The sequence below is a fragment of the Pecten maximus genome, unplaced genomic scaffold (assembly GCF_902652985.1).
Source record: "Pecten maximus unplaced genomic scaffold, xPecMax1.1, whole genome shotgun sequence".
NCBI classification, from domain to species: Eukaryota; Metazoa; Mollusca; class Bivalvia; order Pectinida; family Pectinidae; genus Pecten; species Pecten maximus.
Genome location: NW_022979593.1, coordinates 1 through 18,478, shown reverse-complemented (window position 1 = coordinate 18,478; position 18,478 = coordinate 1). Strand labels below are relative to the sequence as shown.

The window sequence follows — 18,478 nt, the reverse complement described above, 5'->3', positions numbered from 1 at the left end:
TGATAGAGGTTGTTACTGTAGGAAAGGGGGGGGGGGTATGATAGAGGTTGTTACTGTGGGAGGATGTATGATAGAGGTTGTTACTGTAGGAGGCTGTATGATAGAGGTTGTTACTGTGGGAGGATGTTTGATTGAGGTTGTTGCTGTGGGAGGATGTTTGATTGAGGTTGTTACTGTAAGAGGCTGTATGATAGAGGTTGTTACTGTAAGAGGATGTATGATATAGGTTGTTACTGTGGGAGGCTGTATGATAGAGGTTGTTACTGTGAGAGGATGTATGATAGAGGCTGTTACTGTGGGAGGCTGTATGATAGAGGCTGTTACTGTAAGAGGCTATATGATAGAGGTTGTTACTGTAAGAGGATGTATGATAGAGGTTGTTACTGTAAGAGGATGTATGATAGAGGTTGTTACTGTAAGAGGATGTATGATAGAGGTTGTTACTGTAAGAGGATGTATGATAGAGGTTGTTACTGTAAGAGGATGTATGATAGAGGTTGTTACTGTAAGAGGCTGTATGATAGAGGTTGTTACTGTAAGAGGATGTATGATATAGGTTGTTACTGGAAGAGGATGTATGATAGAGGTTGTTACTGTAAGAGGATGTATGATAGAGGTTGTTACTGTGAGAGGCTGTATGATAGAGGTTGTTACTGTAGGAGGATGTATGATAGAGGTTGTTACTGTAAGAGGATGTATGATAGAGGTTGTTACTGTAAGGAGGCTGTATGATAGAGGTTGTTACTGTAGGAGGCTGTATGATAGAGGTTGTTACTGTAAGAGGCTGTATGATAGAGGTTGTTACTGTAAGAGGATGTATGATATAGGTTGTTACTGGAAGAGGATGTATGATAGAGGTTGTTACTGTAAGAGGATGTATGATAGAGGTTGTTACTGTGGGAGGCTGTATGATAGAGGTTGTTACTTTGGGAGGATGTATGACAGAGGTTGTTACTGTAAGAGGCTGTATGATAGAGGTTGTTACTGTACGAGGATGTTTGATAGAGGATGTTACTGTAGGAGGATGTTTGATAGAGGTTGTTACTGTACGAGGATGTATGATAGAGGTTGTTACTGTAGGAGGCTGTATGATAGAGGTTGTTACTGTGGGAGGATGTTTGATAGAGGATGTTACTGTAGGAGGATGTTTGATAGAGGTTGTTACTGTGGGTGGCTGTATGATAGAGGTTGTTACTGTAAGAGGCTGTATGATAGAGGTTGTTACTGGAAGAGGATGTATGATAGAGGTTGTTACTGTAAGAGGATGTATGATAGAGGTTGTTACTGTGGGAGGCTGTATGATAGAGGTTGTTACTTTGGGAGGATGTATGACAGTATGGAATGGGAAAATGTGAGGACAGTATGTTTTATAATCAGAGATATTTAAAGAAAGGAATAAATGGATTGATGTCAGATAAAAGAGATAGAATGGAAGACAGAATGTTAAGAACAGGGTGTTATTGTGAGATAATGTATGATGTAAAAGGAAGGCAGGAAGCTGGATGAAAGAAGAAGGGAGATTGGCATCATTAAGCATAATTAAAAGGTATGGGTTAGCCTGGGAAACTCTGGACAGAGTAGTGGACAATGGACCACCAAATAGCTGTCCATCTCAGGAAGATAAGCCCACCCATATCATGTAGTTGACCAATAGAAACATCGGTCAGATAATTTGCATCTCAAGTAAATCCTAACTTAAGTAAAACTAAAGGAGAGTCAGAGAGGAGACAGTTTGAACAGTAGAGAAAAACAGTAGCAGAGTAGCAAGACAGTACGAGTAGCAGGAGAGACAGAGGCAATAGTCAGAAGGGATAACATCAGGTAGTAGGTTGTCATGCTGGTCCAATATTGAGAGAGTGAAGCGAGAGCTAGAAAGGATAACATCAGTAGATTGTCATACGTGTCCAATATTAAGAGAAGACCAATAAAAGCTGGAACTGGAAATATGACTTGAGTACTAATTCCCTTGACCGGACAGACACCAACAAACAACATCAAGCGTCTGGTCACATTTGATGGAGAATCCTGGGTAGGGGTATCCTTGAACCGAACCCAACAACTTATTCGGAAATGAACCCCACAACTTATTCGGAAATGAGGGATATGGTGTAAAATACATCAAGATGGCCACTAAGGACCAAAGTACACCAGTCCTTGAAAAATTTGACGGACACTCAAACGCTAAAATTTGGTTTGGAAAATTTGAGAAAATTTCTAGAATAAAAAAATGGAAGGATGAAGAGAAAGCTGTTCAGCTGTGCCTATATCTAAAGGGAACAGCTGAACAATGGTTGTATACACTGGATGAAGCTGTTCAGGACAATTATGAGCTTCTTGGAAATAAATTCAAGGAACGTTTCTTCCCTAAGGAGGCGGAACGCCCAATGAAGGTACAAAGATTCCTGAGCTTAAAACAGGAAGGACAAGATGTGGTTGCCTATGTAGACTTGGTTCAGGCCCTGGGAAAAGATCTACAAAGGAAGGAGGAGGAAATACTGGACATCGTCATCAATGGATTAGATGACCATGTCAAGGCCTTTGTTCTGGGGAAGGAGGCCAGAACAATAGAAGATGTTATAAAGTATGGGACAATGGCAGGAGCACTAAGTAGCCAGTGTTATAAAAAGGAGGATGCTGGCACCATTGAAGCCCTAAAACAGGAACTGGCTGCTCTCAGACAGGAGCATGAATTAAACAAAAAGTTACTGGATGGACTCAAACCTGTGAACAGTGTACAAAGGGACAGGAAGCAGGACAGTAAGGAAAGGGAACAATGTTGCCATTGTGGTGAGTACTGGCATGTTGCGAAAAGATGTAGGTTCCAAAATGCTGTATGTTATAACTGTGGTAGGAAGGGTCACATCAAAGCCATTTGTAGAAGCTTACGTAGGAAAAACCAGAAACAAAATATGAACAAATAGGGGTGCGCGCCTGTCCCTAGGGATGGGCACACCAATAGAAGTCAGAGTGTTGTTACTAAAAGTTTGGACAAATGCCAGGTACCTGTAAGATTAGAAAATAGAACTTATGAAGCTCTAGTAGATACAGGAGCAGAGGGTGTTTCTTGCATAGACAGTAAAGTAATGGATAGTTCAGGATTGGGGAAAACATTTGAACTTGAGAAGTCTGACTTAAAATTATTACATTCTGCCAATGGTAACGACATTCAGATCAGAGGTCAAGTTACTATTCCCATCTCAATTGGACATTTAGAAATGACGCAAAAATTTCAGGTTGTAGAGAATTTAAGCTTTCCCTTAATCCTAGGAACAGATTTTTTGAGGAAACATCATGCTAAAATAGACTGTGGGAAAGGTTGTCTAGAATTACAGAATGGCATCACTATGGTTGCATTTTTGAGGCCTAAGAGCAATCACAAATCAACCTTAGCTAGACTCATGTGTAATATTCAGATAGCACCTCGATCTGCTGCTAAAATTCCTGTTGAAACAACAAGTCGTACTAATGGTAACGGTTTGAGAATATTAGACCCAGTTTCCAGTCTCCCTACTAAGTGCAAGATTATGGGTGCCAGAACAGTATCCCAGATTAAGAGAAACAGAACTGTATACCAAGTTTTGAACCCTACTAATAGCTTTGTAGAGCTAGCAGCTGGTCAGCCACTTGCTTTGGTTACTCCCTTAAGATATGAAGATGTATTGGGAGAGATTTCTGAGAACCAGCAGTCATCGACTGATGATTGGGTCACTACAGTAAACAATGTGGTGGAACCTCCAGAAACAAACCCTGAGAAAGTGTCAGATTTTATCACCAGACAGAATATAAGCAAAGCCAGAGATTTGGGTGTCAGGGTAAATACTGAGACATTGACAGAAAAAGAGAATGACATTCTTCTAGCCTTTCTTGGGGAGAACAGAGATGTATTTGCTAAAGATCTATCAGAACTTGGAACAACTAACCTGTATTTCCATGATATTGACACAGGGAATGCTAAACCAATCAGACAAAGATTTTACAGGACATCTCCCAAAGCTAAGGCAGAAATAGAGAGACAAACTAAGGAAATGTTGAAAAACAATATTATTGAAGAGGCCAACACACCATGGCAAAGTCCTGTAGTCCTAGTTAAAAAATCAAATGGGGAGTATAGGTTCGCCATTGACTATCGTAAGGTTAATCAAGTCACTGAGCCTATGAGCTTCCCCATCCCTAGATTCGATGACATTTCCGACACAATAGGCCAGGCAAAAGCTAAGTATTACACAAGCTTGGACTTAAGATCAGGGTTTTGGCAAATTCCTCTTACTAAAGAATCTAAGGCAAAAACAGGGTTTGTGACTCATCAAGGTGTCTACCAATATACAAAGCTACCATTTAGTCTTTCGAACTCGCCAACAGCCTTTTCTATGGTAATGTCTGAGGTTTTGAGGGATATGAACTACAAGTTTGCTCTTGTTTACATAGACGACATATTGGTGTTTTCTTCATCATTTGAAGACCATATCAACCATCTGGGCCAGGTTTTTCAGAGGTTACGGGATGCTAATCTAAAACTAAAACCTTCGAAATGCCACTTTGCTTTGCCAGAGGTGAAATATCTTGGCCACATTTTCTCAAAGAATGGTATCAGTGTGGACCATGAGAAAATAAAAGCAGTCTCAGAGTACCCCGTACCCAAGTCGGTACATGATGTCAGGGCATTCTTAGGTCTGTGTAATTACTACCGAAGGTTTGTGAAAGGGTTTTCAGAGATAGTAGCCCCAATGAATGAACTCCTGAAAAATGATGTCAAATTTCTCTGGTCAGGAAAGTGTCAACTGGCTTTCGACAATATGAAACATTGTTTGACGACAGCACCAATTCTGATATATCCAGACTTTGAAAGAGAATTTATTCTCTATGTGGATGCATCCACAAAAGCAATAGGGTATATGTTAGGACAGCGAGACTCTGAAGGAAAGGAGAGAGCTGTGGCCTATGGGGGTAGGTCATTGAGGAAAGCAGAGAAAAACTGGGGCATAACAGATTTGGAAGGCTTAGCATTAGTGGAGGGAATAAGACATTTCCATGTATATCTTGCTTCAAAGAAATTCACAGTGTTGACTGACCATATGGCAATCAAAACATTGCAAAATACCAAGCAGAAATCAGGTAGAATTGCAAGATGGGCAATTCTGTTACAAGGATACAATTTTACTATTGAGCACAAAGCTGGAAGGAAACATTCTAATGCAGATGGCTTGTCTAGACGAGATTATGCTGGGATCCCTAAACAGGAGTCAGATGACCCTATTCAGGAGGTGGTTATAGCACCCATACAGAGAGGGATAGCTGAATACACACTACACTGGCCAGACAGTATATTAGCTGACCACACCAGAGTTGTAAATACCTTGAGTGAAGGTCAAGTAACAGATAATAGTGACCCCTCATGTAGTAACACCCAAGTGTTAAACAGAACCCCAGACAGTCTCAGAGATGAACAGTCTAATGACCCAGATTTGATACACATCATTAGGTATCTGGAAGACAGAGTTCTTCCTGAGGATAGAAGCCTAGCTCATACTATTGTCAGGGAATCAAATGACTTTTTGATAGACAATGGAGTGCTCTTTCATTTGTATTACCCAAGAGGTAAAGGTCTGAGGAGTGAGAGGGTTATCAAACAGTTGGTCATACCCCAATCACTTAAGAATGATGTGCTGTTAGCATATCATGATGCAATTACTGCAGGTCACCAAGGCATTGAGAGGACATATCACAGCATCAGACTTAAATATTTCTGGCATAAAATGTTTCAGGATATCCAATATTATTGTAAGTCTTGTGAGGTGTGTGCTAGAGCAAAAAGGGATGCACATCATAGAGAGGCACCTTTGAAACCTCTTCCTATTCAGGATGTGTTCAGTAGGATACATATGGATATACTGGGTCCATTACCTAAAACCACACAAGGTCATAGGTACATACTGCTCATAGTAGATTCATTCTCCAAATGGTGTGAGGCATTTCCTTTGGCCTCGTATGAAGCAACAGAAATAGCAAGAGTATTGTACAATGAGTTTATCTGTAGATATGGTGCTCCCAAGGCTATTCTGACAGACAGGGGACAAAACTTTGTATCAAAGATAGTGGAGGAACTTTGTAGGATTTTTCAAATCACCAAGATGAAAACTTCTTCTTATCACCCTCAGACAAATGCAGCTTGTGAACGTATGAATGATTCCATTGCCACTACATTAAGGGCATTCTGTAATGAGAAACAGAGCAACTGGCATGAAATACTACCAAGTATCATGTTGAGCTTTAGAGCAGTTCCATCTACACAATCATCACAGTTTTCTCCCTATTTCCTCTTGTTTGGACGAGAATGTTGTATGCCTATTGATACAGCATTGATTCCAAATGAAAAACTTCCCAAAACAGCAGAAACTCATATAAGGAAACTCATACAAACTCATGAGGTTTTTAGGGAAGTGGCAAGAAACAACATACAGAAAGCACAACTCAAATACAAGAAACAACATGACAAGAAGGCAAAAGAACCAGACTTTGTTGTTGGCCAGAGAGTATGGTTACACTGCCAGAGAGTACCTGTAGGGTTGTCTGCTAAGCTTTGTCAGAAATGGGTTGGACCATTCTACATCACTAATGCATTGAGTAATCATAGATACAGGCTAAGACACTGCCATTCAAACAAAGTCATGAAGTCTCTAATACATGCAAATAGACTGAAACTGTATATCAGCCCAGAGCTGAGACCCACCAACCCCCCTCCCCAGACACAATATGGTGAACAGACTGACCAGAACCCAGATTTGATAGAGGAAACTGTGGAGCAGGGCAGTCAAGCCCATGACCCAGATAATGACCCTAACCTACATGTAGGTAATGACCGAAATGAGACAGATGGAAATCTGTTAACAGTGGACAGAATACTGTGCTGCAAACGCAGCAAGGGAGTCAAATGGTATAGAGTCAAATGGGTACAACAGAGACAGTCCTCCTGGGTTAAAGAAGAGTTAGTGCCTGATCATTTGATAAGGGAGTACCACATACACAAAACTCTGCAGGGTCGCACTAAGAAGTTTAAGAAAGCAAAGCATAGATAAAAAAAAAAAAAAAAAGAGGAAAAGAAAGAAAATCCAGTTCCATATTAAGCTCCATATAGAAAAAAAAAAAAAAAAAAAATAAGTAGTCAAAAGGATGTACATTGTATAATAATAATTGAGTATACCTATGTATACTATAGTAATGACAAGTTACAATGCAGTATGGGGAAGAATGTAGGTAGTACTTTAAGTACATTACAGAGCTTCTACGACTTTAGTCCTTCTTCTTTACTGATTGTTTTTGTAAGTTATAATCTTGGTAGATACTGTTGTTTATCTATGTCTAAATGAAAAAAAAATTGATATCACTTTTTTTTTTAGAAACTTTGGGTATAACATGGTTTTTTTTCACTAGATGGGTAACATGTTCTGCTTTGGTTAAGCTTGTAATACAGGAATGTAGGAATTACGACATTGAGAGCCCCTTGAACGGTACATTTAAGTATCAAAAACTGTACTAGTATACATCTTCTTCTCAAAAAAAATACTCTAACCTAAGGAGTAGGTTAGGTATTGGTAGTTATCCAGAGAATAGCTACTTATCATTAGCACAGAGATGTGTAATGGGAGGCTTAATAAAGCTTAGAGAAATAAGAGTTCATGAACCAAGTTGAGAGAAGATAAATTACTACAGTTATTGTCTCATGGGTAGTTAAAGTCTATAGTGGAATAAGAGAGTTAGTAACTTTCTAAGTTTAGTAGTTGGGTAAACTACAATAGAAGCTAACAGACCAATGTTTGAAATTGGCTGGCATGTGACACTTCATTCACTAGACGATAAACATGAGCCTCCATGTAAGGAGGAAGTCAGAAAATTATCTGACATAATCTTTGTTTTTATCATAACAATCTATTTTGCTTAAATGTGTGGCATGGAACCTACATATTACTGCATGTGCAATGTGCTGGTAGTCACAAAAAAAAAAACGACATTGAGTGGACAATACTCAATAATATGTGTTCATTGCAAGTTTTTGATGAACGGACAAAGTGTGCTTATACACATGGACAAGAAGGATGTGAAATTACATGTGATGTTACAATAATTACAAGACAGGACATGGACATGTGCTATAATTGATATGGAGAATAAGAGCTGAAATGACAATCAAGGAAATAAGAACAATAAGCATGTTGTATCATAATTTTGTATTTTGAAAAAAATATGTATCTTTATATTTGTAAATATCATGTTATTGTTCAGTTTGTGGAACAAACTTAAGGAGGAAGAGGCAAATATGACAGTATGGAATGGGAAAATGTGAGGACAGTATGTTTTATAATCAGAGATATTTAAAGAAAGGAATAAATGGATTGATGTCAGATAAAAGAGATAGAATGGAAGACAGAATGTTAAGAACAGGGTGTTATTGTGAGATAATGTATGATGTAAAAGGAAGGCAGGAAGCTGGATGAAAGAAGAAGGGAGATTGGCATCATTAAGCATAATTAAAAGGTATGGGTTAGCCTGGGAAACTCTGGACAGAGTAGTGGACAATGGACCACCAAATAGCTGTCCATCTCAGGAAGATAAGCCCACCCATATCATGTAGTTGACCAATAGAAACATCAGTCAGATAATTTGCATCTCAAGTAAATCCTAACTTAAGTAAAACTAAAGGAGAGTCAGAGAGGAGACAGTATGAACAGTAGAGAGAAAACAGTAGCAGAGTAGCAAGACAGTACGAGTAGCAGGAGAGACAGAGGCAATAGTCAGAAGGGATAACATCAGGTAGAGGTTGTCATGCTGGTCCAATATTGAGAGAGTGAAGCGAGAGCTAGAAAGGATAACATCAGTAGATTGTCATACGTGTCCAATATTAAGAGAAGACCAATAAAAGCTGGAACTGGAAATATGACTTGAGTACTAATTCCCTTGACCGGACAGACACCAACAAACAACATCAAGCGTCTGGTCACAGATGTATGATAGAGGTTGTTACTGTAAGAGGCTGTATGATAGAGGTTGTTACTGTACGAGGATGTTTGATAGAGGTTGTTACTGTAGGAGGATGTTTGATAGAGGTTGTTACTGTGGGAGGCTGTATGATAGAGGTTGTTACTGGAAGAGGATGTATGATATAGGTTGTTACTGTAGGAGGATGTATGATAGAGGTTGTATGATAGAGGTTGTAACTGTACGAGGATGTATGCTAGAGGTTGTTACTGTAAGAGGATGTATGATATAGGTTGTTACTGGAAGAGGATGTATGATAGATGTTGTTACTGTAAGAGGATGTATGATAGAGGTTGCTACTGTAAGAGGCTGTATGATAGAGGTTGTTACTGTAAGAGGATGTATGATAGAGGTTGTTACTGTAAGAGGCTGTATGATAGAGGTTGCTTACTGTAAGAGGCTGTATGATAGAGGTTGTTACTGGAAGAGGATGTATGATAGAGGTTGTTACTGGAAGAGGATGTATGATAGAGGTTGTTACTGTAAGAGGCTGTATGATAGAGGTTGTTACTGTAAGAGGATGTATGATAGAGGTTGTTACTGGAAGAGGATGTATGATAGAGGTTGTTACTGTAAGAGGCTGTATGATAGAGGTTGTTACTGGAAGAGGATGTATGATAGAGGTTGTTACTGTAAGAGGATGTATGATAGAGGTTGCTACTGTAAGAGGCTGTATGATAGAGGTTGTTACTGTAGGAGGATGTGTGCTAGAGGTTGTTACTGTAAGAGGATGTATGATAGAGGTTGTTACTGTAAGAGGCTGTATGATATAGGTTGTAACTGTACGAGGATGTATGCTAGAGGTTGTTATTGTAAGAGGATGTATGATATAGGTTGTTACTGGAAGAGGATGTATGATAGAGGTTGTTACTGTAAGAGGCTGTATGATAGAGGTTGTTACTGTAAGAGGATGTATGATAGAGGTTGTTACTGTAAGAGGCTGTATGATAGAGGTTGTTACTGTAAGAGGATGTATGATAGAGGTTGTTACTGTGAGAGGATGTATGATATAGGTTGTTACTGGAAGAGGATGTATGATAGAGGTTGTTACTGTAAGAGGCTGTATGATAGAGGTTGTTACTGTAAGAGGCTGTATGATAGAGGTTGTTACTGTAAGAGGCTGTATGATAGAGGTTGTTACTGTAAGAGGATGTATGATAGAGGTTGTTACTGGAAGAGGATGTATGATATAGGTTGTTACTGTAAGAGGATGTATGATAGAGGTTGTTACTGTAAGAGGCTGTATGATAGAGGTTGTTACTGTAAGGTATGAAGGTTGTACTGTAAGAGGATGTATGATAGAGGTGTTACTGTAAGAGGATGTATGATAGAGGTTGTTACTGTAAGAGGATGTATGATAGAGGTTGTTACTGTAAGAGGATGTATGATAGAGGTTGTTACTGTAAGAGGATGTATGATAGAGGTTGTTACTGTAAGAGGATGTATGATAGAGGTTGTTACTGTAAGAGGCTGTATGATAGAGGTTGTTACTGGAAGAGGATGTATGATAGAGGTTGTTACTGGAAGAGGATGTATGATAGAGGTTGTTACTGTAAGAGGCTGTATGATAGAGGTTGTTACTGGAAGAGGATGTATGATAGAGGTTGTTACTGTAAGAGGCTGTATGATAGAGGTTGTTACTGTAAGAGGCTGTATGATAGAGGTTGTTACTGGAAGAGGATGTATGATAGAGGTTGTTACTGTAAGAGGATGTATGATAGAGGTTGTTACTGTAAGAGGATGTATGATAGAGGTTGTTACTGGAAGAGGATGTATGATATAGGTTGTTACTGTAAGAGGATGTATGATAGAGGTTGTTACTGTAAGAGGATGTATGATAGAGGTTGTTACTGGAAGAGGATGTATGATAGAGGTTGTATGATAGAGGTTGTAACTGTACGAGGATGTATGCTAGAGGTTGTTACTGTAAGAGGATGTATGATATAGGTTGTTACTGGAAGAGGATGTATGATAGATGTTGTTACTGTAAGAGGATGTATGATAGAGGTTGCTACTGTAAGAGGCTGTATGATAGAGGTTGTTACTGTAAGAGGATGTATGATAGAGGTTGTTACTGTAAGAGGCTGTATGATAGAGGTTGCTACTGTAAGAGGCTGTATGATAGAGGTTGTTACTGGAAGAGGATGTATGATAGAGGTTGTTACTGGAAGAGGATGTATGATAGAGGTTGTTATTGTAAGAGGCTGTATGATAGAGGTTGTTACTGGAAGAGGATGTATGATAGAGGTTGTTACTGTAAGAGGCTGTATGATAGAGGTTGTTACTGGAAGAGGATGTATGATAGAGGTTGTTACTGTAAGAGGATGTATGATAAAGGTTGCTACTGTAAGAGGCTGTATGATAGAGGTTGTTACTGTAGGAGGATGTGTGGTAGAGGTTGTTACTGTAAGAGGATGTATGATAGAGGTTGTTACTGTAAGAGGCTGTATGATATAGGTTGTTACTGGAAGAGGATGTATGATAGAGGTTGTTACTTTAAGAGGCTGTATGATAGAGGTTGTTACTGTGAGAGGATGTATGATAGAGGTTGTTACTGTGGCAGGCTGTATGATAGAGGTTGTTACTGTGGGAGGATGTATGATATAGGTTGTTACTGGAAGAGGATGTATGATAGAGGTTGTTACTGGAAGAGGCTGTATGATAGAGGTTGTTACTGTGAGAGGTTGTATGATAGAGGCTGTTACTGTAAGAGGATGTATGATATAGGTTGTTACTGTAGGAGGATGTATGATAGAGGTTGTTACTGTGAGAGGATGTATGATAGAGGTTGTTACTGGAAGAGGATGTATGATAGAGGTTGTAACTGTGAGAGGATGTATGATAGAGGTTGTTACTGGAAGAGGATGTATGATAGAGGTTGTTACTGTGAAGAGGATGTATGATAGAGGTTGTTACTGTAAGAGGCTGTATGATAGAGGTTGTTACTGTAAGAGGCTGTTTGATAGAGGCTGTTACTGTAAGAGGTTGTATGATAGAGGCTGTTACTGTAAGAGGATGTATGATATAGGTTGTTACTAGGAGGATGTATGATAGAGGTTGTATGATAGAGGTTGTAACTGTACGAGGATGTATGCTAGAGGTTGTTACTGTAAGAGGATGTATGATAGAGGTTGTTACTGTAAGAGGCTGTATGATATAGGTTGTTACTGGAAGAGGATGTATGATAGAGGTTGTTACTTTAAGAGGCTGTTTGATAGAGGCTGTTACTGTAAGAGGTTGTATGATAGAGGCTGTTACTGTAAGAGGATGTATGATATAGGTTGTTACTGGAAGAGGATGTATGATATAGGTTGTTACTGTAAGAGGATGTATGATAGAGGTTGTTACTGTACGAGGATGTATGAAAGAGGCTGTTTCTGTAAGAGGATGTATGATAGAGGTTGCTACTGTACGAGGCTGTATGATAGAGGTTGTTATTTGAAGAGGATGTATGATAGAGGTTGTTACTGGAAGAGGATGTATGATAGAGGTTGTTACTGGAAGAGGATGTATGATAGAGGTTGTTACTGGAAGAGGATGTATGATAGAGGTTGTTACTGTAAGAGGCTGTATGATAGAGGTTGTTACTGGAAGAGGATGTATGATAGAGGTTGTTACTATAAGAGGCTGTATGATAGAGGTTGTTACTGGAAGAGGATGTATGATAGAGGTTGTTACTGGAAGAGGATGTAGCTAGAGGTTGTTACTGTGGGAGGCTGTATGATAGAGGTTGTAACTAGGAGGATGTATGATAGAGGTTGTATGATAGAGGTTGTAACTGTACGAGGATGTATGCTAGAGGTTGTTACTGTAAGAGGATGTATGATAGAGGTTGTTACTGTAAGAGGATGTATGATAGAGGTTGTTACTGTGAGGATGTATGATAGAGGTTGTTACTGTAAGAGGATGTATGATAGAGGTTGTTACTGTAAGAGGATGTATGATAGAGGTTGTTACTGTAAGAGGATGTATGATAGAGGTTGTTACTGGAAGAGGATGTATGATAGAGGTTGTTACTGTAAGAGGATGTATGATAGAGGTTGTTACTGTAAGAGGATGTATGATAGAGGTTGTTACTGTAAGAGGCTGTATGATAGAGGTTGTTACTGTAAGAGGCTGTATGATAGAGGTTGTTACTGTAAGAGGATGTATGATAGAGGTTGTTACTGGAAGAGGATGTATGATAGAGGTTGTTACTGTAAGAGGCTGTATGATAGAGGTTGTTACTGTAAGAGGCTGTATGATAGAGGTTGTTACTGTAAGAGGCTGTATGATAGAGGTTGTTACTGTAAGAGGCTGTATGCTAGAGGCTGTTACTGTAAGAGGATGTATGATATAGGTTGTTACTGTAAGAGGATGTATGATATAGGTTGTTACTGTAAGAGGATGTATGATAGAGGTTGTTACTGTAAGAGGATGTATGATAGAGGTTGTTACTGTAAGAGGATGTATGATAGAGGTTGTTACTGTAAGAGGATGTATGATAGAGGTTGTTACTGTAAGAGGATGTATGATAGAGGTTGTTACTGTAAGAGGATGTATGATAGAGGTTGTTACTGTAAGAGGCTGTATGATAGAGGTTGTTACTGTAAGAGGATGTATGATAGAGGTTGTTACTGTAAGAGGATGTATGATAGAGGTTGTTACTGTAAGAGGATGTATGATATAGGTTGTTACTGTAAGAGGATGTATGATAGAGGTTGTTACTGTAAGAGGATGTATGATATAGGTTGTTACTGTAAGAGGATGTATGATAGAGGTTGTTACTGTAAGAGGATGTATGATAGAGGTTGTTTCTGTAAGAGGATGTTTGATAGAGGTTGTTACTGTAAGAGGATGTATGATAGAGGTTGTTACTGTAAGAGGATGTATGATATAGGTTGTTACTGTAAGAGGATGTATGATATAGGTTGTTACTGAAAGGATTGAAAAATTGTTTTGAAGAGGCGAGTAGGGGTTGTTTAAGGGTGTATGAATGAGGTTTATTTTAAGGGTTGATAGAGGGTTGTTATGTAAGAGGTTTGATAAGGGTTGTTGGGAAGAGGGTATGAAGGGTTGTTTTGGAAGGGGTGTGATAGAGGTTTTTTTGTAAGAGGTGATGAAGAGGTTGTTTGGAAAGAGATGTATAGAGGTGGTTACTGGAAGAGGGTTGAATAGAGGTTTTAGGGGTATGAAAGGGGAGGTAGGAGAGTGGGTTTGAAAGGGGTTTGTAGGGGGTTGTGGGGGGAGTTTTATTTTTGGAAAGGGGGTAGTGGGTGGAAAGAGGGTTTTAAAAAGGGTTGTTGTAGGTGATAGGGTTCTGAAGGGGGTTTTTGGGTTTGGGTTTTGGAAGAGGGTATGATAGAGGTTTTACTGTGGGGGTTTTTAAAGGTTGTTTTTTAAAGGAGTTGTATTTTTGTTGTATTTAATTGGGGAGGGGGGAAAAAGGGTGTAAAAGGGGTTAGAAGGGTTGAGTGGGGTTTGTAAAAAAGGGTTGGGGGGGGGGGGGAAAAGGGTTGTTTGGGGGGATGTATGAAGGGTTTTTTTATGAAAGGAGTATGATAGGTTTAGGAGAGGAGTATGTAGAGGTTTTATGAAGGGGGTGGTAATTTAGAGAGGGTATAGAGGGTTGTTACGAAGGGTTTTAAAGGGGGGTTTTTGGGGAGAAAATTTTTGGGGGGTTGGGGTTTTAAAAATTTTTAGGGGGGAAGGGGAGGTTGAAAAGGGGGAAAAGGGATTGAGGGGTTTTTAAAAGAGGTGAGGGGGGGGTTGTTTTGAGGGTAGATAAGGTTTAAGAGGGGGGTTTGATAGGGTTGTTATTTTAAAGGATTATGAAGAGGTTGTTGAAAGGTGTATAAAAGGGTTGTTTTTTAAGAGGATTATGAAGAGGTTTTTATTTAAAGAGGCTGATGTGGGTTGTTACTGGGAGGGTTGGAGGGTTTAAAGAGGTGTAATAGGGTTGTTACTGAAGGAGTTTAAAGGGGGTTTTTAAAAGGTGTAGTAGGGTTTTAGGGAGGGGTTTTTTTAAAAAGAGGTTTGATAGGGGGTTTTTTTTAAGAGGGTATTGAATTAGGGGGAAAAAAGGGTTTAAGGTTTTTTTTCTTAAAGGTTTTTTAAGAGGGGGTTTGGAGAGGTTAAAAAGGGGAAAAGGGAGTTAAAGGTTTTTTGAAGGTTTAAAGGGTTGATTGAAGGGGGTTTTTTAAAAGGGTTTTTAAAAAGGGTTTTGGGGAAGAGGGTTTGGGGGTTGTTGTGGGTTTTTAAAAGGGTTTTTGGGTTTTTTAAAGGGTTTAAAGGGTTGTTTGAAGATTTTTTTGGGGAAGGTTTGTTGTGAGGTTTTGGGAAGAGGTTGTTGAAAGGTGTTTTTAAGGGGTTTTGGGGGGGGTTTTTAAAAGAGGTGAAAAATTTTAAAAATTTTTTTAAAATTTATGATAGGGGTTTGAAAAGTAAGAGGATGTATGATAGAGGTGTACTGTAAGAGGCTGTATGATATAGGTTGTTACGGTAAGAGGATTGTATGATAGAGGTTGTTACTGTAAGAGGCTGTCTGATAGAGGTTGTTACTGTAAGAGGCGTATGATATAGGTTGTACTAAGAGGATGTATGATAGAGGTTGTTACTGTAAGAGGATGTATGATATAGGTTGTTACTGGAAGAGGATGTATGATAGAGGTTGTATGATCGAGGTGAACTGATACGAGGATGTATGCTAAGTAGAGGTTGTTACTGTAGAGATGTATGATATAGGTGTTACTGTAAGAGGCTGTATGATAGAGGTTGTAACTAGGAGGATGTATGATAGAGGTTGTAACTGTACGAGGGATGTATGCTAGAGGTTGTTACTGTAAGAGAATGTATGATATAGGTTGTTACTGTAAGAGGATGTATGATATAGGTTGTTACTGTAAGAGGCTGTATGATAGTTGTTACTGAAAGAGTATGATAGAGGTTGTAACTAGGAGGATGTATGATAGAGGTTGTTACTTTAAGAGGATCTATGATAGAGGTTGTTACTGTAAGAGGCTGTATGATAGAGGTTGTTACTGTGAGAGGATGTATGATAGAGGTTGTTACTGTGAGAGGATGTATGATAGAGGTTGTTACTGTAAGAGGCTGTATGATAGAGGTTGTTACTGTGAGAGGATGTATGATAGAGGTTGTTACTGTGAGAGGCTGTATGATAGAGGTTGTTACTGTAAGGAGAATGTATGATAGAGGTTGTTACTGTAAGGAGGCTGTATGATAGAGGTTGTTACTGTAAGGAGGATGTATGATAGAGGTTGTTACTGTAAGAGGCTGTTTGATAGAGGCTGTTACTGTAAGAGGATTGTATGATAGAGGTTGTTACTGTAAGAGGCTGTATGATAGAGGTTGTTACTGTAAGAGGATGTATGATAGAGGTTGTAACTGTACGAGGATGTATGATATAGGTTGTTACTGTAAGAGGATGTATGATATAGGTTGTTACTGGAAGAGGATGTATGATATAGGTTGTTACTGTAAGAGGATGTATGATAGAGGTTGTTACTGGAAGAGGATGTATGATAGAGGTTGTTACTGTAAAAGGATGTATGATAGAGGTTGTTACTGTAAGAGGATGTATGATATAGGTTGTTACTGTAAGAGGATGTATGATATAGGTTGTTACTGGAAGAGGATGTATGATACAGGTTGTTACTGTAAGAGGCTGTATGATACAGGTTGTTACTGTAAGAGGCTGTATGATAGAGGTTGTTACTGTAAGAGGCTGTATGATAGAGGTTGTTACTGTAAGAGGCTGTATGATAGAGGTTGTTACTGGAAGAGGATGTATGATAGAGGTTGTTACTGGAAGAGGATGTATGATAGAGGTTGTTACTGTAAGAGGCTGTATGATAGAGGTTGTTACTGGAAGAGGATGTATGATAGAGGTTGTTACTGTAAGAGGATGTATGATAGAGGTTGCTACTGTAAGAGGCTGTATGATATAGGTTGTTACTGGAAGAGGATGTATGATACAGGTTGTTACTGTTAGAGGCTGTATGATACAGGTTGCTACTGTAAGAGGCTGTATGATAGAGGTTGTTACTGTAAGAGGCTGTATGATAGAGGTTGTTACTGTAAGAGGCTGTATGATAGAGGTTGTTACTGGAAGAGGATGTATGATAGAGGTTGTTACTGGAAGAGGATGTATGATAGAGGTTGTTACTGTAAGAGGCTGTATGATAGAGGTTGTTACTGTAAGAGGATGTATGATAGAGGTTGTTACTGTAAGAGGATGTATGATAGAGGTTGCTACTGTAAGAGGCTGTATGATATAGGTTGTAACTGTACGAGGATGTATGCTAGAGGTTGTTATTGTAAGAGGATGTATGATATAGGTTGTTACTGGAAGAGGATGTATGATAGAGGTTGTATGATAGAGGTTGTAACTGTACGAGGATGTATGCTAGAGGTTGTTACTGTAAGAGGATGTATGATATAGGTTGTTACTGTAAGAGGCTGTATGATAGAGGTTGTAACTAGGAGGATGTATGATAGAGGTTGTTACTGTAAGAGGATGTATGATAGAGGTTGTTACTGTAAGAGGATGTATGATATAGGTTGTTACTGTAAGAGGATGTATGATATAGGTTGTTACTGTAAGAGGATGTATGATAGAGGTTGTTACTGAAGAGGATGTATGATAGAGGTTGTTACTGTAAGAGGATGTATGATAGAGGTTGTTACTTTAAGAGGCTGTATGATAGAGGTTGTTACTGTAAGAGGATGTATGATAGAGGTTGTTACTGTAGGAGGATGTATGATAGAGGTTGTTACTGTAAGAGGATGTATGATAGAGGTTGTTACTGTAAGAGGATGTATGATAGAGGTTGTTACTGTAAGAGGATGTATGATAGAGGTTGTTACTGTAAGAGGATGTATGATAGAGGTTGTTACTGTAAGAGGATGTATGATAGAGGTTGTTACTGTAAGAGGCTGTATGATAGAGGTTGTTACTGTAAGAGGCTGTATGATAGAGGTTGTTACTGTAAGAGGATGTATGATAGAGGTTGTTACTGTAAGAGGATGTATGATAGAGGTTGTTACTGTAAGAGGATGTATGATAGAGGTTGTTACTGTAAGAGGATGTATGATAGAGGTTGTTACTGTAAGAGGATGTATGATAGAGGTTGTTACTGTAAGAGGATGTATGATAGAGGTTGTTACTGTAAGAGGATGTATGATAGAGGTTGTTACTGTAAGAGGCTGTATGATAGAGGTTGTTACTGTAAGAGGATGTATGATAGAGGTTGTTACTGTAAGAGGATGTATGATATAGGTTGTTACTGTAAGAGGATGTATGATAGAGGTTGTTACTGTAAGAGGATGTATGATAGAGGTTGTTACTGTAAGAGGATGTATGATAGAGGTTGTTACTGTAAGAGGATGTATGATAGAGGTTGTTACTGTAAGAGGATGTATGATAGAGGTTGTTACTGTAAGAGGCTGT

At 39.0% G+C, this 18,478-nt stretch overlaps 1 protein-coding gene across 1 annotated transcript; it reads left to right on the top strand.

Annotated features, from left to right (window-relative positions):
• Positions 1–2,123: 2,123 nt before the first annotated feature.
• LOC117319013 lies at positions 2,124–2,921 on the top strand. Its single transcript, XM_033873926.1, has one exon. It carries the CDS (start codon positions 2,124–2,126, stop codon positions 2,919–2,921), a length of 798 nt encoding a protein of 265 aa, XP_033729817.1.
• The last annotated feature ends 15,557 nt before the right edge of the window (positions 2,922–18,478 follow it).